A 22,735-nucleotide genomic window follows, 5' to 3' on the forward strand; every position below is an offset into this window, starting at 1 on the left:
AACAAAAAACAAAAACAAAAACAAAAAACCCAAAAACAAAAACAAAAAACAGGCACAGGAATTAGAATACTAATTCTGATTCCAAAATCCACAAACTTTGCAACAAAATCTTTAAACAATGTAAGGAATTTTTTTTTTTTACACAAAATGAAGTATGGGAGAGTAAACAGCAAAACACAGGTTAAGATGTTCCTCCAGTGAATAGTTAAGAGCAAGAAAGAGGCAAAGCAGGGTAATTGTTACAACTCATCCCTGGAATAGCAACTCTTGGAATTCTGAAGCAAGGGTTTCAGCAAGAGTTTGTGGTAAACCTGAGCTACATAATAAATTTCAGGCAAGCCTGGGCTACATTGTAAGATAATGTGTTTTAAAAATTAATAAAAATGGGACTACAGAAATGGTTCAGTGGCTAAGGGCTCCTGAAGTGGACCTTGGTTCATTTTCTAGCACCCACATGTTAGCCAGCAACCATCTGTTAACTCTAGTTTTAGGGGCCCAACACCCTCTTCTCATCTCTGTGTGTACAAGACACATACCATATATATGTATATATGTGGTATATATGTAACATATACATATATGCATATATACATATATGCAAATAAAACACAATGTAAAATAGATAAAAGATCTTAAAAGGAGGGAAATAAAGAATGAAGAAAGGGAGGCTGGGAGAAGTGGATGATGGAAAAAAGAAAAAAAATTTCATGAGGAAAATCATGATGAAAAATTCCAAGGAGATGGCACTGAGCTAACCTATAAGTTTGTAGCTCAGAAACAGGAGGGGTTTAGGAAACAACAACAAGAGGCATCTCTATGAAAATCTCTATGTGTTGAGAGATGGTCACTCTGCCAGCTGGTATGGACTTGTCCAATATTCAAAGATACAAACAAAGCCAATCAAATAGAAAACAATAAGCTAAGTACTAAATACAATTTTAAAAAAACGAGTTCTACAGCAAAAATAGCACGGTCCTACAGTAGGAAATATTTTTAATTATGTCAATGTAAATAGTAACTTTTTATATCATTTAACAGTAAAGTATTAAAAACTAACAAGACACTCAGGCAAACAAAAGAAAAAAACTGAAAACTGTCCCTGGAAATCAGGAAATGAGGCAAGAAATAATTCAACATAATTCCAATTTGACAATTTTCTGTGTAAGTTACTTTAGTAAACATAAAAATAATCATCCTTTATATTGTTATATTTTTTGGTGACCCATGATTATGTCATACTGTAGACATCTTGTAACCCACATATCTAAATAGTCCTCAGGAAGGACTCAGCACGTACATTAGCAGATTCTAAGAATTTGTTCATGTGTTTCAACTTCTTGAAAGAGTTGCCTCAAGTCCCCACTTTACAAATAGACTAGTTGGTACCTTAAATGGACCCGAGGCCACAAGATCCATAAATCATACTGCAGACTAAAGACTTTAATTTCTATATTAGACTTTTGAATTTTGGAGTAGCACTGTTCCTCCCCAAGAGGAACTTCTGAGCCTCATTTCCTGTAGGTGAAAGTTGAACTTAGAATATCATCAAGGACTAGAATACTCACCTGCCCATGAGGAAATGTGGTAGTGATATAAAGAAACACCCTAGGCCCATAGCTGCACATCCTACACCAATCATGATAGGTCTGTGCAGTTTTGTTCCAAAATAACTCACGAATATAATCAACACAAGGTTTCCTGAAAGGGGAATGAGAATGCTTGTTTTAGTAAAGTATTAGCAATTCTCCGTCAACAGCCTCTCTAGCATTTAGACTCTAGGGTTCATTGTTTCACCACCACACGAAGAAAACCGGAATGGGTGCTTAGGATATTTTATAAATATTTTTATTGTGTAAGGAAATTGGTATTCTGACCGAAGGAACTCTACCATTCTGGAGTATATTAAAGTCTCTATTCACTATTCTGTCGCCCTGTGATTTGATACAAAAGCAGATGTAGGCCTGCATGTCACTTCTGATCTCTCCTCTCAGGACTGCTCAATCCAGATTCAAATGGGTTCATGTTTTTAAACATACTATTTAAAAACACATTTATTGCTCAACATGGCCTAGCTGGATTCCTGCTTCTGTTGCCGCTTCTTTCATTAGACCAGATAATACTGTTCAGAGTCCTGATGCTCCAACTATGACTTAAAATCCAACTTAGATCTAGATTGTGGGAGTCAAAAAGCCAAACCAATAATTCATCTCTGTGGTATAATAGAAAGTTTCATTTTAAAAAAGGATATTTTTATTAAATCTCTGAGAGTTGAAAGAACAAGTGAGACCTGGTAGCACAAACCCTTTGTCCACAGATTCTAGAAGGCCAGGAGAAGAGGACCGCAAGATCAAAGTCAGTCTGGACTACAGAGTGAGTTCAAGTCAGTCTGGACTACAGAGTGAGTAGTTCAGGACCAGCCTGGCAACATAGTGAGGTCTTTCTTTACTATTTTGATTTGAATACATTAAAGTCAATTTTACCTGGAAAAAGGTAAAACTATGAAGAAACTTGAGACAAGAGGCACCAAGGGCTCCATGTCACTTGGTTTATAGAGGGACTCTTTCCCTCTTTCACACTTTGTACTCTCATATGCCAGTTTATGACCCCAAATGAGGATTTAGAGTTCATCCACTCTTAAGAATTGTGTCTGACAAACACGGGAAAGACTCCCCATCTTCCCTAGTGACTAGGAATGGAGAGCTATCAACCTCACAATCACAGGTGTGGAAGAGAACCATTTGCTCTCTCCTTGGGAACATAAATTCCCCCAGGTTCCCACAGCCACCTTCTATATTGGCCACAAATTCCTTACTTTATCTTTGAATTAGATATTAATACTCTAAATCTGCTGTATTCCTCAGGGGGAAAAAGATACTGTCAGAGAATGTGGCAATCATTATTAAATGAGTGGGTTCTTCACAGCAAACCAGGCTATGAATCAATTTCAGAAAGCATGAATCTCAGTCAGATTAAATGATCTAATGTAGAAACTAAGGAGAAAACATCAACATATAAAAATACATAAACATAAAATAACTTACCTATCTCAAAGCCCCCATTGATAAGCCCAACTACAGATGTGGGGATACCGAATTGTCTCTCTATTTGCGTGAGCATGGAATTCATGTAAGTTCCTGATAGAGATTTGGATACATATGCGCATGTTAATGCCAAGAGAAACACCTAGGAAGAAATGTTTAAGAAAAAGTGAGAAATTTGTTTTCTGATTATGTATGTATCTGTCATCTACTGGACAAAAAGCACCACCTGAGGCTGACGATTGTATCCAACATAGAGAGCCCTTGAACATGCAAGAAACTTTAAAGTGCAATCTCTCCTCTGCTATGCTGTCCTTGCTCTGGACATGCAGGTAGAATCGCCCGTTAGCAGTTGTGTTGTTGAAAGGTATGGCTTTGCTCATTTATCAGTGTACCTCCTTGATACAGAAAGATAAAGAGTTGTTCTATATAAGAAACAAATATTGATGGGGCTTCAACACTATATTGTTATCTGCAGGAAAAGTGTTGTCCTGTTAAGGAAGGGAAGGAAGAGAACACAGACTCACACCAAGGCCTTGTGTGTGCAGCAAGCCTATTGTGTTTCTTCCTCACACGATATTTTTTTGTAACACTTTATATCAGCAGTCCAAGTGGCATTCATGGCATATAAATCCAAGGCAGGACATTTTGGGGGTCCCTTAGATGCAGGGTAAAGGGTGGCTATTTGTTTAATTTATAATTTGTTAGATTAGTATTTTCTGTTTGTGAATTTATTGTCACAGCCACCAATTAATTTGGATAATGCTTAGCAGAAACATATGCAGAAAAAAATAAGAGTTGGGGAATGAGAACATGCAGGTCATACAGTGTAGATGTTTATCTTCTAATTCCAAATGCGATTTTCAGAGATGTTCTCTGTCCCCAGAGTGAATCTGTCAGACGATGTGACTGAGGATTGATAACTTTCTCATGAGTTTTATATTTCAGATCTTATATTTAAAAGTGAGGTCTAACAAATTGAAAGAAAAAAAACAGAATTGGCACAATTTATTCTTTTTTATGTTTTGATGAAGAAAGATAAATAGTTAGTGAGCCCACTGGTATTTCTCAGAAGTATTTGGGTCTGCAGAAACAAAATAAACCTGTAGATATACATATTAAGGTCTACTACTACATAACATCGGTATTTATAAAGTTAATACTACTGACTTTTAAACTCAGCACTCTAGAGACTAAAGCAACATCTTTTAAAGCAGTCTTCTCCTGCTTTCTAAGGGAGTTTTATTTTATTCTTTTTTTCCTTCATCATTTCTTTATGTGTATTTGCATATATATATATATATATGTGTGTGTGTGTAGAATTAGTTCATGTATGTATATGTTCATGGGGAGACTAGAAGACAACTTCAAGTGTAATTACTCAAGAATTATATTATTTTCCATTTTAAATAGGCACTCTCATTTGCCTGTAACTCACCCAGGAGGCAATGCTGGCTTATCAGTGAGCCCTGAGTATCTGCCTGACTCTATGTCTCCATGCTGAAATTGTACTCATATGCCACCATGCCTAGCTTTTATGTAGGCTTTGAGGACTGAAGAAGGCTCTCCTGCTTCCTAAGCAAGTACTTTGTTGATGAAGGTGTCTTCCCAGCCCCCTTTAGAAGTTGTTCTTCCTTTTCTTTAAGAGTTTTAATGATAAAATTTACTTTTTGGTAATTTCATAGATAGATGATATATTTGGATTATTCTTTCTCTCTTTTTCTCCTGTCTTTCCTATCAATACCCAAATTGCTAGCAGTGCTTTTTTAAAGTTTATGAGTTTTGGGTTGGTTTTCATGAGGTAGCTTAAGCTGGACTATCTGTGTAGTCACTAGATTACAACTAACTAGCATTGGTCCTTGGTGAGGTCACCAGTGTGTGCATGGCTGAGCCCTTAAAGGCCATGATTGCCCCTGTCCTGGAAGACTTGCTTTGTCTTTCTTTCTCTCTTTCTCTTTCTCTTTCTCTTTCCCTTTCCCTTTCTCTTTCTCTTTCTCTTTCTCTTTCTCTTTCTCTTTCTCTTTCTCTTTCTCTTTCTCTTTCTCTTTCTCCCTTCCTTCCTTCCTTCCTTCCTTCCCTCCTTCCTTCCTTCCTTCTTTCCTTCCTTCTTTCCTTCCTCTCTCTTTCTATCTCTCTCTTTCTTTCTTTCATTCTTTCTTTCTTTCTTTCTTTTTCTTTCTTCCTTTCTTTCTTCCATCCTTTCTTCCTTACCTCCTTTCTTTCTTTTTTACTTCATTTCTTTCTCTCCCATTATTTAAGTTATTTATTCATGTTACATCCAGATCCAATGTGCTCTCCTCCCATTCCTCCACTCATACGGCCCCTCTCTGCCTCCTGCTGCCCTTCTTCTCTGAGAAGGGGGAGGCCTCCTAGTCTGGTACATGAAGTCATTGCAGGACTAGGCATATCATCTCCCACTTGATGCTAGACAAGGCAGCCCAGGTAAGGGAACTGGATCCACACGTAGGCAACAGAAGCATGGACAGCCCATGATCCACTTGTTGGAGAACGCATGTGAAGACCAAGCTGTACATCTGCTACCTAAGTACAGGTCCAGCCTATGGTTGCTATATTATTGGTGGTTCAGTTTCTAGGAGCCCCCAAGGATCCACATTATTTGATTCTGTTGGTCTTCTTGTGAAGTTCCTATCACATCCTGATCCCATATTCATTCCCCAAATTTTTCACAAAACTCCGGGAGCTGAATCTAATTGATGACTATGGGTCTCTGGTGTCTGTCTCAGTCAGCTGTTGGGTGGAGCCTCTCAGAAGAAGTTATGCTAGGCTCCTGTCTGCAAACATAACAGAGTATCATTAATAGTGTCAGGGATTGTTTCTTTTCTAGAGGATGAGTCTCAATTTGGGCCAGTCATTGGCTGGCCATTCTCTTATTCCCTGCTCCATATTTGTACCTGCATTTCTTGCTGGTAGGACAAATTTTGGGTAGGTTTCATTGGTTGGTTGGTGTCCTTATCCCTCCACTAGGAATCCTACCTGGCTACAGGAGGTGGCCACTTTAAGCTGTATGTCCCTTACAGCGAGGAGTCTCAGCTAGAGTCACCCTCATAGATTCCTTGGAGCCTCCCCCATCCCAGGTCTCTGGCACATCCTAGAGATGTTCCCCCCAAAGGGAGACTTTTCTTAATGATTATATTTCTAAACTGAAGAATCAAGAGCTTCAGTATGGACCTTTTGACCATTCTAATAGTCTAGATGTTTCTAAATTCAGAGGACAGGTTTCTAATTATTTTTAAACAATCTTATTTTTTCTTGAAAACTCATGGTTTTAACATTTCCCCATACTATTTACACAAATATATACTGTTGCTGAACCCCCACGTAAAGTAACTGTGGTGGTTTGAGCAGACATCACTTTCATAAGCTCCTAGATTTGAATGTGTGGCCACCAAGGAGTGACACTAGTCGGAAGTGTGGAATTGCTGCAGCTTCTTGGTCTTATTGGTTGAAGTATGTCACTAGGAATAGACTTTGAAGTCTCAGAAGCTAGAGCTAGGACCACGTTGCCTCACTTAATTTTGGATGGTTTACAGGTTAAGCAGTTTAGTTCGCTATTATCATGGTAGGAAGCATGGTGGCCTATGGGCAGACCTGGTTCTAGAAAAGAAGCGCAGAGTGCTACATGCAGATTGGCAGGCATCATGAGTGTCTCTTTATGGCAATAGAAACCATAACTTAGATGGTAACCAAAGGCAAACTTGAGAAGTATTTATAATGATACCTCATGATGTTTCTCTACAAATGCTATTAATACTGGTAACTAATAATTACAATACTCAACATTATCCTAACTTTGAAGCTGGGGTAGCAGCTCAGTAGTGAAGAACACTGGCTGCTTTTGTTGAGGAGCTGGGTTAATTTCCCAGCACCCACATGGTGTTTTAAAATCACTTGTATCTACAGTTCCAGAGGACCCAACATTTTCTTCTGGTCTCCAAGGATATCAGACACACAACTGGTCCTTCAACATACCTAAGGGCAAAAAAACCCATATACATAAAATAATATACAAATTTAGAGAAATTAAAACATCGTAACGGTGGAGGAATAGTTATAGATTAGGGACAGAGGAGTTGCTCGGCATGTGTGAGCACCTGAAGTTAGTCCACTAGGACTAGATATTCCAGAAGGGTGATCATACACAGACACAGACACACAGACACACGCACACAGACACACGCACACACACACACACACACACAGAGAGAGAGAGAGAGAGAGAGAGAGAGAGAGAGAGAGAAACAGTGAGAGACATGGAGAGATGTGAGAGAAGAGGAAGTGAGGAAGTCTCAGAATGATTTTTTTAATCTGAAAACCTAGTGCTACCATTACCCTTTTTAGATGAAAACCACTGAAGAATGAACAGGTTGCATGGACTGTAGAATGGCACATGCAGTAAGCATCTGGGAGGGGTAGCAGCCAGGGAATCCGCTCCTCAGATGAATGTGAGAACTGAAGGCCATCTCGAAGGGCTTTGGGTTCTTATAATTTGTACATCATTAAAGGCAATTACTTTCCAGGGGCTAAGCCTGAAGCATCTTTTATATTAATACATGATTTCTACTACATGTGAATAAAGATAAAATGAGCATTTGATAGGATGACGTAGGTGGCAGAAGCTTAGAGAAGAATGATGAGAACTCTGGAGAAACTGGCTAGTGCTCAAATTTCCTGGGTTAATGTGAGTTCATATTTGGTGATGTAAACATTCCTTTGGAGCTATAAGAACAATAGTTGTATCTAAAATACTGAAAACCACTAAAGAAGCTAATAGAATGATTTGTGTTCTTATAAATAGTAACTATTATATTGCCAACGCTTGAAGAAAATATTTGTCTGGGTCAAAAAGCCATCGTTACATATTAATCAACAGAATACTCTGTTAGGAAACTGTTTCCTAGCCATGGCCCCTGATTTGATGTCAGGAACCCCTGAAGGCTGAGCACTAGATTGACCTCTGACCTCATGCTAAATTCCACCACAGCATCATACAATCTAACACTTTTTACCCCACCCTCCTTTAAGACCCTCTAAATCAGTGGTTCTCAACCTCCTTAATGCTCATGACTTTAAATTTAGTTCCTCGTTTTGTGTTGACCCCAACCATAAAATTATTTTCGTTACTACTTCATAATTGTAATTTTGATAATGTCATAAACTATAATATAAATATTCATGGGTTTGGCTAGTTTTAAGTGAACCTATTGAAATGGTCACTTGACACCTCCAAAGAGTCATGCACTGCATGTTGGAAACCCCTGCTCTAAAACATTTTGATACATTTTCTTTGGTGAATAATCATGACTAAATATCTGTAAATAGAAAATCAACCTCTTTAAGGGAAGAAATTAACAACATATTTGGTAAATGACTTTTGTGTTGGAAAATTTCATTCAAACCGAGTAAGATTACAAGCACTTTCAATGATTGTTTGAAAAGACTTCCATGAGTATATACATGCATACACAGAAATGATCCATACCTTGATCTTGGCAAGGCATTGGACCCCACTGGTCGCAGCCCTTTTCTCAGATTTTCCCATGCTGTTCTTCTGATTGTTTCGAGATGTCTATTCTTTAAAAAGTCTTACTTCTGTTTTTCCAAGAAAGCAAACAGTTATTAATTAAATTATTTACTGAACTGTAATAAGTCACTCTTAAAAACAAAACAAAACAAAATAAAAAACAAAATAAAAATGACAAACTCAAACTCTTTTAGGGCAAGGATGTTTTATTCAGAGTTTCTGTTGTTATAATGAAATACCAGAACCATAAGCAAGTAAGAAGGAAGAGAGTTTATGCTAGGTTACAGTTCTATATCTCAGGTCATCACTGAGGGAAGTCAGGGCAGGAAGTCAGGGCAGCAACCTTGATGTAACAGCCAATGGGAAGCCACAGAGGAACCTTGCTTCCTGTTTGGACTCTTAAGACAATATCAGCCTGCTTACTTACACAACACAAAACTTCCTGCCTAGGGTTTACCTAGTCCACAGTGCTCTAGGCCCTTCCACATCCAACATCAATCAAGTCAATGCACTACAGGGTGGATCCTTAGTCAATCTCATTGGAACACTTTCTTAATTGAGGTTTCCTCTTCACAAATGACTCTAGCCTATGTAGAGTTGGTATAGAACTGTCTAGCACAGGTAGATCAGTGGCTAAAAAGTTATTGAGGATCTTAGTTTGAATTCTTAGTAAGCAAGGAAAAACCTGGGCTTTTCTGTAATGGCTTATAACCTCAACACTGGGAGGACCCAGACAGCAGAACCATAGCAGTGTGCCAACCTGTTATGGTCTTGCCTTCAGACCTCCATAATATGCACATGTATGGGGCAAGAGAGCCGCTTGACTTGGAGTGACAGTCCCTTAGCAAGAATGGTTTGAGTGTCAAGGATCAACCTTGATACCCAGGTCCTGAAGTGGGATACAGAGCTGGCAGGGCCAAAAGCTGATGGCTTTCGTCAATTCATTCTCTCTTGCTATTGTGGGGCCAGAGCTGATAGCTTCTGACAATTAATGCTCTTTTATTTATTCTGGGGGCCAGAACTGGTGGCTTCTGGCAATTGAGTCTTGCTGATAGTAGCAGGGGAATAGGAAAATAAACTTTGGGCTCTTTACTCTAACTCAGGGGCTGATTTCTGGACAGGCAGGCTGGAAGCTCATCAACTCTTCATGAGCCAGAGAGAAAGGGAAAGAAAGAGAGAAAGTCAGGGGCACACATTCACACTGGAAGAAGCAAGCAGAGAAGAGCTTCTTCACCACTTTACATCTGTTCTCAGTGTTTGTACCCTCTCATACAGAAGTTCTCTATCTACATAAATTACCTCATAGCCGTAAAGGTGATTATAATAAAGACAGGTAAAATCATTACAGCAGGGTAATTGATGACATGGTTTTCTAAGCAATTTTATATTCCATAAGTTCACAGCAATTTTAAAGCAGTGGCTCATGCTATAAGTCAATAAAGTTTAAGAAATTACAGCAGAATTGTTTACATGTCTTTATGTTAAGACATATCTGACTTAACATTCCTTAACTATTTTCTAGCTCCACAAGTTCATTATAAGTTTAGAGCAATAGTTTTTTTTATTAGATATTTTCTTTATTTACCTCTCAAATGATATCCACTTTCCTAGTTTCCCTTCCTAGAGCAATAGATTTTAATGTCACACGTTAGGGAGGTTTTGTCAAGACAGAGGTCATCTGCCTGGTATCTAATTTTTTTTGGAAGTCTTGTATAAACAAAATAGTCAATCATTTACTTTCTATCCTTGTGCCCATAATAAATTGCCCATTCTGAGCTTATGACCTTCAGTTATTGGGATTAGTGGCCTCATTCTAAACCTAGAAGGACTGTTTCCTGATCATAAATTTGTTCCAAGCCTATTTTCTTAGAATTATCTCATGACATGGAAGTCTACTTGCAGTTTTCCCCCCAGGGGGCTTACCATTACTTGAATCAAATCAGTAATTCTATAAGATTCTTATCAGAAATTTTGAAATCATCAATTTGTCTAAATAGCATTATTACATGAAAGTTTATCTTCATACTGATTCTGCAGGAAATCTACCCAACAGAGTGGGTATAAACCCAGGAAACAAACTAGGCCATGTCAGATATTTGAGGGAGCATGGGAAGCATACCAGGATCAGTTCTGGGATGACGGCCCTGGGGTCTTTGCCTCACAGAGCACAGCCGTCACAACCATGTAAAATGGTGGGCCATCTCCAGGAAGTTCAGTTACATGCCACAGTCTACCCTGCATGACTTCTGTGCTGAGATATGTCCAAACCCTGAAAATATTATCCCAAGACTAGCAGGAGTTAGGACTCTTCCTTCCTTCTCTGGGCCTGCATCTCCAGGCGCATGCAGCCTGTACAACCCCCACCTCTGTATCTTTGATGTAGTCACATAGTCTGGTGGCCAGATGATAGTTTAACTCCCTCTCTTCCTGTAAGGACATTTCCAGCAAGCACCTGGAATTCCCATTCATACCAGTAAAGCATTCCCAGCACCTTGCCACCAGCCGATAATGTGTATTCAACCCATCCCTAACTACTCTTCAAGGTCTATATAGATCTTTTTACCCCCAATAAAGATGATCTGTTTCTCTGAAAGCAGTCTCTGAGAAGGCTATCCCCTACCCTTATCCCCTGGCACTCATGCCCACTGAGATCCTGAGGGACCCACTCACCTAACCATGCTTCATGCCTTCAATCACAGCCTGACTACTCCTAGGCCAGAGCAGAATCCAAAGCAGCAGCTGCTCCCCTCATGGGTTCAACAGGACCTATTGTTTGAGCAGGAAAAGGTGAAGGACATCCCTTCCCTCCTCTGACTTTGGCATCCGCTCAAAATCCCAAGTCTCCTTGAGGGCTGGTATTATCTTTTCCTGCTTTGTTTTTGGTTTATACTATCATATTTGGTTCAGAAACACTGAAAGGCCAAGAGAAGCTTTCTGGCCAAGGCATTCTCTAGTATTGGGTGAAGGTCCCTAAACCTCTGGCCTAAACCCTGACATCAAAAATTTCCTGTAATTTTTTTCTCAAAACAAAACAAAACAAAACAAAAGAAAACAAAAAACAACCAAACCAAAAGAAACAAAGTCAAAAATGGCAACACAGTGGCCAATAAATACCACACAGGGTGGTAGCTGAAACTTTTAAAATTTGCAAGCAGGCTGATATCTTGCAGCTGTTGGAGAATCCCCTAACTGCTCTCAGGCTGCAGGAATGTTCTTTGGAACAGTAGTTTCCTTTCCATTGCTATCATGGGATCACATACATACATACATACATACATACATACATACAGTCACACATACATACATACATACATACATGCATACAACTAACAAAAACAAAGCAAAAACCTCTCAGATTAGGAAAATATGGGCCTTCTTAAAATCCTCTCAAATGAAGGTCACCACGAAATGTCACATGGCCCCTCAGCCCCATCAACTTCCCCTTCCCTCAGCTAAAAGCCCTGCACTCTGCAGGACTCCAATACAAAGGCAGATGAACAACATCCCCAAGGTGTGGTTTTCCCCTTCCCTTTCTCCACTGGCCAGCCAGCAAAGCTTCACTTTTCACAACTCTGCCAATCAATCAATCAATCAATCAATCAATCAATGTAGGAAATGCCACATAAACCTTTGGTTTCCCAGCCCCATCCCAAAGCAGAGAAAATCCCAATTAATCTCCCAGTTTGCTCCACTACTCCCCTCTAATCATGGCTCTGCCAAGACTCTCGAATATCAGGCATTCCCAATTAATGCCCATCCTACCAGGGCTGGACTCCCCCAAATCAGATCACCAGTTTAAACAGGTAGGTTTTCCACAGTTCCGCCAGAATTTCAGCCAGCATTTCAGCCCAGCAGCTGAGTGCACCTCAGCCAGCTTTAAGACTGAAGACAGACTTCCCAACCTCTAGCATGCAAGACCACACCCCCGGCTCCAACCACACCCTCCCCCTGCACCTTTCTTCTTTTCTTGATCTACTTTCTAGGGGTAAACCAAAAAAATAAGATAAAGTAAAATAAAATAAAATATAAAAAGGTATTGGCTGGCAATGGTTGGTGTGCCTTGCCTCCAGGATCCCCTCCCCCGAACCAGGCATGGATGGTGGAGGAATAGAAGGGCTCTTCTCTAGCATATACTCACCGCCAAGTTAAACTCTGACCAGACTGAGCAAACTTGTTGCTTAGCAGCTTTTCAGCTAAGGGCCACAGAGCAGCAAATCCTGAATTTTAAGAATGATGGGTGGAGTTTTGCTGCTAAAGCTGCAGCTTTGAACAGCTTGGAACAGCTTGGAACAATATCACTTGACCAAAACTTAGAATTTTCATGTTGCCTCCTTTGAATTCCCACCCCCACCCCAATAGCAGAAATAACTGATTGCCAATGTTTCCTCATGGGACATATTGCTAGACAGCTATGACCCACTATCAGATTAACCAGTCAAAAGCTAAGTTATATATCTCAAAACTTACAAGATGATTGGAACTTAAGTAGTTGAAGAAAAGTATCAGCTGAGGCTAAAAGAGAATTGACTTTGAATAAAAATAAGTTATAGGAGACATAAACAGATTGACTCAATTGTATTTCAATTCTTTTGTCTCCTGAAACTTATGGTTATGTGCTATGTCTTTACTCTTGAAAGCTACTTTATTTTAATATTACAAAACCATAACTGGGGAATTTTTAAACTTCTTTAACATTTTTAAAAGATTTACAACATTAGAAGATTTAAAAAAGCCCCTCTTTGATGGATTTCAGTCAAACTAAAGAATGTTCATGCTGTAAATTCAAAACCATTTCCCAAGGTACTACTTTAACACAAACTTTGAATCTATTGCCTTCTCTACAATGTAGGTGTCAATATACTTAAAAATCCCTGTAAGCTACAGAAAATCATCTTGAATCCACTCTCCCAGGTAAAAGAGACTATTGATTATTGATCTGTAGAAATTCTATATATCAACAACTATAGATTTCTGTCTTTCTTTAAGAAAAGATTGAATAGTACTAATGTTAACTTGATCAATATTCTTTGGTTAATAGAAAAATGGCATTTTACCATTTGGAACTAAAATTACTAAGGTTCATGTAACTAGCTCACATTTTACCTTTTTTAATGCAGTCTATAATTGCTAAATTAATTAAAATGCAGAATTATGATTGATTGAGGCTGCCAAGATACTAATCTATTTTATATTGCTCTTGAGAAAATCCCTGTAGGCATGCCTTCATAAATAGGCTTGCTTCTGGTATCAGTCAACCTAATTAAAGTCTATGATCTTAAAAGGCACCATTTAATAGAAATAAAATGTAAACTATGTATAATTTTATGTCTTCAAGTAACCACATTAAAAGCTAACAAAAGTCACTTTAGTACATTTAGTTTTTATTTACCAATATATCTAACATGTTATTTCAATATGGAATATGTACAACCACTAATACAGAGATATTTTGTCCTCCTTTATTTTGTTTCTATTATTTAGTCTTTAATTAATGTAGTAGAATTGAGACTATTTGAGCAAGTTTATTTTACACAGACAATGTTACTGAGTATGATATAAACATTGTATAGTGACATCATGTCATCTCTTGTAATGTATGGAATTTTTCTAATAACTAATGCTTCCTGTGACACATCCTAGTAGCTAGCAAACTCCAAACTGATGTATTTTCTTCATGGAAGGGAAATCAATTTCAGGTATTTAATTTCTAAAGTTTCTGAGTTTTTTGTATTAAATTTAAAGGACATTCAGAAACATCACTCTTCTCCAAAATCTCGCCTCTTTAATAGACCTCTCTATGCTTCTCTAAGCAGGTCACGCAGGCTAGCATCGGTCTTTTCTCTCTTTTCTCGCCTCTTTAATAGATCTCTCTATGCTTCTCTACGCAGGTCACGCAGGCTAGCATCGGTCTTTTCTCTCTTTTCTCGCCTCTTTAATAGACCTCTCTATGCTTCTCTATGCAGGTCACGCATCGGTCTTTTTCTCAGCTACACTAAGCAGGTGAGATAAAGGATGCTTTACTGAATTCAAAATTTCTTGAATATTAATGAGAAAGATAGCCCAGCTGCTAATACTTACTAGATTTCAGAAAGGACTGATAAATTAAATCAGCTTATATACCTTAAGGACATGTTAAGAAATATGTGGAAGTTTTTCTCTTGTTTCAAAAGGAAGCAAAAACCTGTGGCTTCAAAGCTAATAAAAAATTAGATTTGGTCAGGAAAGACTTCCTGAAAATCTTGGCTGTAGACAAGAGGAAAGAAACAGAAAAAGAACAAAACATATATTATATAAATGCTGTTTCCTCTATATGGGAACAACTCAAGAGATCAGCTGAGACACAAACCCTCTGTGCAGCCGACAAATATCTTATTATTATATGCCATTGTTTCATATGGCATGGATGAAAACTTATATGATGGTCTAGTCATGCAGTCCCAACAGACTTATAACGTTGACAGATTCCTTTCACCTGCTCAAATATAAAGCAGAGAATCATAGAATAAGTTGTGCACACCTCACATCCCATACATGTGTTGACACAAAAATGTATCTACGATGTTATGTTTAAAAGTTTGTGTGTTTTCAGAAAAGAAGGAACTGACACAACACCTGGATAACTTCAGGATAAGCATGAACAGGCCATGAGTTCAACCATGGGCATTCTTTAGTCCCTCCAGTGACCAGTCGTTTTTCTCCAAAACTGGAGAGCTCTGGGCTTAATGACTGCAGAACAAGGAGGGATTTGCATTATGTTGGAGGAGGAATGCTGTTTCTATGTCTGTGAATATGAGCTGGTGAAACAAAACATACAAATGTTCAAAGATCTCCAAAAAAATCGCCAGGCATCTCATTGTCCCCATCCTGGTCATTGGAGCCCTACAGGCATCTCATTGTCCCCATCCTGGTCATTGGAGCCCTACAGGCATCTCGTTGTCCCCATCCTGGTCATTGGAGCCCTACAGACATCTCCTTGTCCCCATCCTGGTCATTGGAGCCCTACTTCACCTGGCATCCTGCCTTATCCGATTTCTAAAATGACAGATAAATAGCATTGCAAAAATCACTGTCAATTGGGTTCTGATTCAACACTAAACCATTCCCATCATAGAGACTGATGACTTAACACTACCTCCCCTTTATAAAACAAACAAGGAGAGATGTAGGGTTAGCCAGCCTTACAACAGGGGAAGACAGTCTGTACTGAGATTGGGGCCAAGACATGTCCCAACCCTGAACAATCCCATCCTGAGACCAGCAAGCGTTAGGACTGTTCCCCTCTTGCTCTATGCTTGCATGTCCCAGCAACATAAACTGTTCAACACCAAACTCAGCTACTCTTGAAGTATCACATAGCCTGGTGGACAAATTAAAGGCTTAACTTCCTCTCTCCCTATAAGATCATGTCTAGCAAGCACCTGAAATTCCTCTTCATGCAAGTGAAGCATTCCCAGCACCTTGGAACCAGCCAATTATGGACATTTACCCCCAAACTGCTAACCTCTCCCCAAGGTTTAAATAGTCTCTGTAACCCCCAACACAGCAGACCTTTCTCACTGAAAACCATCTGTGAGAAGGCTATTTTTTTCCTAGCACTAATGTCAGCCATGATCCCATGGAATCTACCAACTCAACTATGCTTCACTGCTTTGTGTCCAGCCTATATACCCAGAGGCCAGAACTGAACCAGACTGGCAAACATGTATACATGTGTACCTGCACACATATATAAGTTTACAGCCAAATCTACACACACACACACACACACACACACACACACACACACACACACACACACAGAGAGAGAGAGAGAGAGAGAGAGAGAGAGAGAGAGAGAGAGAGAGAGAGAGAGAGAGAGGCTCTTGAATATGAACAATTTAACCAAAATACTGAATGTTCTATTTATGGAAGTCTTTTTATTTTGGCTGTCACTGTAAATACTTCCATAGAAGATTGGGCTTGTTTAACTTCTAATGAGCCAATACAAATAACTATACTTATTCTTTGAAAATATTGAAGATAACCTTGAAACTTGTTAGGCTCTGAATGTAAGCTAGTGACAATGTGGTTAAAATAAAGCTTTTCTCTTCTTTAGTTAAAGCATGTGAGACACCAAAGATTCCCTTTGAACTCACTGAAAGGCTTCTGCTTTTAGGAACCCAGAGACATTGATTTTTTTTCCTTTGCTCTTGTAGTACTGAATCTGTGGCATTCATAGTGACTATCATTTAGACTTCTTAGTTCTCAGAGAGACTCAGGCCATGTGACCCTCTCACAAATTTCTCTACAGTTAAAGCAGTTTACTTCTTCCAATTCCATAGGAAGAGCTCCCCCTTGAAGACTGTGAATGGTGAGCATACCTATCCCACTACTGTGCAGTATAACGTAGCCTAACAAAAGAATGTCTGCCCATCACAGTTTCCATTTGTTACTGGCTCCATAAAGTCACAGAAGGATGCAGTCCTCTTATGATAACATTGAGGCTTTGTAGTATCATGAGTAGAAGTTCCAAGAAAATATGCTCAGCTTCTGATCCATGGAAACCCAAAACAAATTCATGCTATATTGAGCTATTAATGTGATTAAATACAGCAAAAAAGAATGCAAAGACATTCATTGTGTTTGTACTAAATCTCTGCCTCACTGAGCCAACAAAGTCTGTGTGACCAGGCTTACTTCCTGAGTTCTTTGCATTCCAAAACTTCCCTGGAGTCTCCGAAAGAAAAACACTCCAAGACACTGTTATTTCAAAGAAACCTGGGGAGGCACCGAATTTTAATCATTAAAAACAAGCTAAGTAAAAAACAACAAATAAGTTTGCCATCTGTGGATGAATCCAACAATGCTAGGTTTAAAAATGTAGGGTTTAGGACAAGATTGGATACCTAAAAAGAGAACTAATGTGGTTCTTTATGATCTACATGTTATGAATAAGTGAACATGTCCAACCCTGTTGGTACGTGTGTTTATATGCAATGCAGAAAGGCAACGAGCTCTACTCAACTCTTCCAGCCTCATTAAACTTTATCTATTTGTATCTTTAAACTGAAATAATTTTATCACCATCAAAGTATTTTAATTTCATAATTAATCTACAGACTTTATTTTAACATATCCATATATTTTCTCAGCAGTGTCCACAGCACTAATAAATGAAAATGCTCTAAACAATGTCTATTTGACAATTCAGAATGGCTCTAAGTTTCTAAATCATTTTAAACATTTATCAGAGCTCTGAGATATTCTGTATGAGTCTGGTTGTCTTACTGCCTTTCAACCACAACAAATACCTACTGAACACTTAGTATGTGCCATTAACTTCATGAAACACAAATATTCAACAAAATAACAAGACAAGCTTCTGTTCTATGAAAGGCTGAATCATTCACTGCTCAAACACCAGAGCAAGTTTCTTGGACTCAGATGCCCAGGAACATATTGTTCTAGGAAAGTTAAAATTTGTTATACAAAAATAAATGAATAAGCAAATAAATGAACATACACTGTGATTGAATTAAACCATGTAGGTTCAACTTACTTCTTGTGTGAATAGGGTTGAAAATTCATAATATAAGCATGAAAGTTAGAGAGACTACCTTGGAAGTCCTGAGCACACACTTAAATGAAACCCCCAGACTTAAGGCTCCCACATAAAACTTCAAGTCACTTAACATCCTGTGAGAAGCTGATACTTATTGTGGGAAGAATGGTAGAAAGGGGAATATTTCCATTAGAGAGGACATGATTCAAATCTACTTTGAATATAGTTGAAATCTTACATTCTCAACTCTTCTCACCTGCCTCATTTTGTTACCCATACAGCAACTTTTCATTAGCCTTTATGCTGTTTCATCTGAGCCCAGGCTAGTCACCCTACTGCTCAGTAAGAAAGAGCGAACCGGCTCCTCTCCATGTCAAAGCAATCTTCATTTTCTTTTGTAGCTTAAAATATAACTATCCTAAATGTCCATTTTCACTTCTTTGGACATGAGAAAATGGGTCTAGTCCCTAAAAGATTACAGGGTAATTTTTTTCCATGAGTATTAAACAATCACTTGGTGATTTAGTTTCTATCACCACGTTGAATATTCCTTTCAAAACAGTTTTGCTGTCTCAGAGAAGTTTTACAAACAAGAGTTTTGACTGTAAATAAATCATACAAAGCCAGACACTTGAAAACGGGTTTAATGTTAGTAAATTAACCTCCACTTTCTTCTAATGTGCCAACCTCTTCTCTGAAAAATACTATATATTTTAGATGCATTTTAAACATTTCTATAGAGAAAAAAGGCAGAGGATCATCAGTTTCATTGACTCAGCGAAGCCTGTGTAACCCATCAGTGAATCATGAGAAGTGTGGACGGAGTATGACAGCCACATGAACATTGTCCTTGGTGAGCAAAGAGTTGTTTAAACAATGACTCCTGCTCTCAGGATCACACAGTATCACAGATAAACACAAATCAACCCTGAGCGCTAGTGAAAGCAGGGCATTGCACTTTTAATTAAACAGTCAGCAGGCGGCAATGCAATGTGTTCCTCTCTTTAGCATCCACAAATACACTAGAGAAGTACTGGCCACAAATATAAAGCATTTTGCATTGTTTGTTTTATTTATTAAAAATATATGATGGAACATCTATCTGCTCTCTTCTTTGGAGAATACAGGGTACAGTTTCTCAGTAGGTAGGTGAGTGTCCTAGAAAGCTCTAGACACTGTGACTTCCTCGCAGAACTGACGCTCTGCACTCACTAAGCAGAAACCCTCAGGAGTTGGCCCCCTTTGGTTGATGGTCCTTAATAGCATCTCCGTCACAGGAGAACACAACTCTGTCCAAAGTGAATAAACACGCTCACTCACACTCAGTATCCACACACTCAATATCAGAAAATACGTGCTGTTCATTTCATTTACCCTGCACTATTGAATTAAGGAGACAAAGGCTTTGCTTTACCATGGCCAAATGAAAAGTACATACATGAAGAAGCTTTAGAAGACGGTCCTCCCCGTGCTGAGACTAAAAGAAATTCAGAGCAGCAAAACTCCTATGAAAAGCACTTATTTTCAGAATCCTCAAATTGCCTCTAACTGTGAGAGACAGCCTCTTGGGTGCCTTCCAGCTAAAATGCTTTCAGCCAATACCAAGCCAAGGAAGGACTTGCCAAGAAAGGACTTGGGGAAATACAATGAATTGTTTGATTCCTAGCAAGTGATTTTATTTTGGTCAGCACCTTCCAATCAGAAACCAAAGGAGACAATGCTAAAATCCACTTAAGTATAACATATATATGTACAACAGAGCCAGCTGTTAATGCCATCCTGTCACTTCTTGTACCAACTGTGTGTAGAGAACGAAGAGATAGTTGCAGGAGAAGACAGTTTTCCACACGTGAGTCTCATTCTTTGACCTAAGTCTTACCGGGCAGCTTTAGACTTTCTAATGCACAGTCCTGTTTGCAGTGATTATATTCACTTATTACACAAATATTTATTAAGCTACTAAATTCTAAGCACAATAGTAGTTGTTAGGAAACTGAAGATGAATAGCTTATACTTGTTCTTGCGAGGTCTCAGAAGTTATTGGGAGAATTGGATTGCTCAGTGGTAGTGGGTAGCAATTGCCATTATTCAGCCAATTTTAGAGAGAAAAAGAGATTTTTTTTTTGAAAACCATCCTCATCTTTCATTTGGATGCAGTAAAATTGTTTAACTACACATCTTTAAAATTAGCACAAATTTAAAGATCTGCTTGCAACCTATCTGTGTGTTTAGATAGGCCACTCAGTTCTCTATCTATATATGAAAACAATATCTATCTTTCTCAAAGTACAAGGAAGGAGATGGAATTCATGATATATAGCAGATATATTTAATATCTGGGAAATAGTCACAAAAGCTTAGAAGAGTGAGAAAGTAGGTTAAAGGATGTATCAGAAAGAGAAAGAGCTGAGATGTTTAGTCTGATGTCCTGAGGACATAAAGCCATCATTGGAAGCTAGGAAAGTCTTGGTTTTTTACTAATTTTCCACAATCCCAGTGTCATACAAATATTTCCCAGCAACTACAATCTAACAGAGTCTGATGAACAGGGAAAATATCAAGTTTAAGTTTTATACATTCTTTTCTGAGCTAGAGAATGAAGAGAGCCTGGGAGAAAGTTGATGGAAGAGCAGATGAACACTGATCAAGATCGCCACAATCCTCACTGCCTAGTTAAATATGCTTAACACCTATTACAAAATGGGTGCACAAGCAACATTCAACTAATAGCAGCTATTTGCTTCTGCGTAATAGACTTAAGTCCTCAGTGCTCTGACTTAGATCAGATCCTTGCGTACTTCTGCAGCTCTCAGTTCCTACACTCACACCTCTGGGTGACACTAAACACTGGAGTCTGCTAACACATCCATTGTCTTCCTCATGGAGTGGGATCCATGAACTCATCCCTTTAGTATCACCGTTAAAAGGCCTCCATCGTCAGATACTCACAAAGCACAGTCTGTCCACAAGGGAAAGACCAAGTGTTTGGAGGCTCACTGCCAAGCAATCTACTTGCCAAAGGAGATAAGCCGCCACATTCTGAAGCACCAGCTTATTTGCTGCCCAAAGTGATACTTTGGACTCACCCTGTGATGTGTGCTTTTTCAGTTGAGTAACGCACAAGAAATGTCTAAAAGAATCTTTGTTCCCGAAGGATTGCTGCTACATTAGAAAGACAACTCTGATATCATTTAGAGACACACTATGTTGATAAAGGCAGACACTATGGGAGATTATATCTAATACATAATAAACACAGACCTAACGTGCGTCACATATTTTATGCATTATTCTGGAAGCGTTTGTCACGTCAGTGCATTCAATTCTCCTAAAGCCTTGTGGCCTGAGTATTGTCACCCAATTTTAAAGATACAGGATTTAAAGCACAGAGGGGTTGAATTACTGTCTGATGTCATATAAGTTATAAATGCCAAAGGCAACATTTACCCCTGGAGACTCTAACTGACTGCAGTCACCTGGCCCTGCTCATGTATCTGTAAGTGGTAAGCCAGAAACTTCTGAACAGGTTTCCAGTTGTATTTGTTTTAATTCTTCCTTGGTAATTTCTATGCTGTTATCCATAAGTATCATTGGAGACTTTACTTTAGTTAGGTATGGTACAGGAGATAGAGAACTACTGCTTAACAACTCTTGCTCCTTGCCCAGAGGACTGAAAACTGGATCCTAGCATTGGCCAGAGGGAGGAACACAAGACCCTACTCCCACATCAGGTTGCTCTCAAACACTGGGAACTCAAGGAAGGAATGCCAAACTCCTGCTTCTGGCTCCATGAGCATCTGCGCATAAGTGCACAGGCACATAAATGAATAAGTCTGTTTTAAAACACTGATAAAAGGAGCACAAGCCTCTAACCCTAGTTTTTACACTGCAGAGGAAGAGGCAGGAGGATGCTTATAAGTTCAAAGTAAGCCTGGTCTTCATGGTAGACGCTATGCTGACCAAGGTACAGAAGGTGAGCTTGTCTCAAAAAGAGAAAAAAATTAAATAGTTGTAAAATTAATCAGTGTTTCTGGAATGAAATCTTTAATATTAAAAGGAATATTAGCTGAGCCAGACTAATGTTGAATCTTAATTCTTTTTGTGAATTATTATCTAATTATCTTTACTTCACTCAGGGCATCTGTCAATTCTCCTCATTTGCTTTGTTATTTTGCTTTACATAGATTTGAGTTTAATGAATGAGTCCAAATCCACCTTAAGTTTCTACTGGGAGCTGCTCAATGACTAACAGGTGTCTTGAGTCACTGATTAGAATGCCCTCTGCCTACATACCTTTAATGTCAGAGCAACATTGTCCAGATTTCTCTGTGGGATGGAAAACAAAATACTTGGGTACATTACACAAAGGGAATGGCATGGGGCTCTGAAACAATATCAGGGATAATTGGGGTCTGGTGTCCTCACAGGTATGTGTATATGTAGGTGCCATTTGTCAGGCATGTGCTCCAGATCATCAGACAACTTTCAGCGTTCATTTGTGGCCACGTGCCCTTGTGTTTATTACATAAAGAAGATATGTGTGAGGAGCACCAATGTGTTATTTGTGTAACTGCAACAGGCAACCACGTATAGAAACTCTCCATTATATATCTC

At 38.8% G+C, this 22,735-nt stretch overlaps 1 protein-coding gene across 5 annotated transcripts in view; it reads right to left on the reverse strand.

Annotated features, from left to right (window-relative positions):
• Window positions 1-19,609, reverse strand: part of LOC116099754 (solute carrier organic anion transporter family member 1A4) — a 50,945-nt gene extending 31,336 nt beyond the window's left edge. Inside the window, exons 1-5 of one of the 5 annotated variants that reach the window (XM_031383788.1) lie at window positions 12,343-12,503; window positions 11,251-11,346; window positions 8,539-8,648; window positions 3,042-3,183; window positions 1,566-1,698 (exon numbers count right to left, since the gene is read on the reverse strand). In XM_031383788.1, coding sequence (XP_031239648.1) covers window positions 1,566-1,698; window positions 3,042-3,183; window positions 8,539-8,598 — 335 coding nt within the window. In that variant the 5' untranslated portion in view covers window positions 8,599-8,648; window positions 11,251-11,346; window positions 12,343-12,503. Of the gene's footprint in view, window positions 1-1,565; window positions 1,699-3,041; window positions 3,184-8,538; window positions 8,649-11,250; window positions 11,347-12,342; window positions 12,504-12,718; window positions 12,738-19,559 lie in introns of those variants that run through there. The other 4 variants (XM_031383790.1, XM_031383791.1, XM_031383792.1 and 1 more) reach the window with 4 other exon arrangements.
• Between the last annotated feature and the right edge of the window lie 3,126 nt (window positions 19,610-22,735).

Source organism: Mastomys coucha, unplaced genomic scaffold (assembly GCF_008632895.1).
Source record: "Mastomys coucha isolate ucsf_1 unplaced genomic scaffold, UCSF_Mcou_1 pScaffold20, whole genome shotgun sequence".
NCBI classification, from domain to species: Eukaryota; Metazoa; Chordata; class Mammalia; order Rodentia; family Muridae; genus Mastomys; species Mastomys coucha.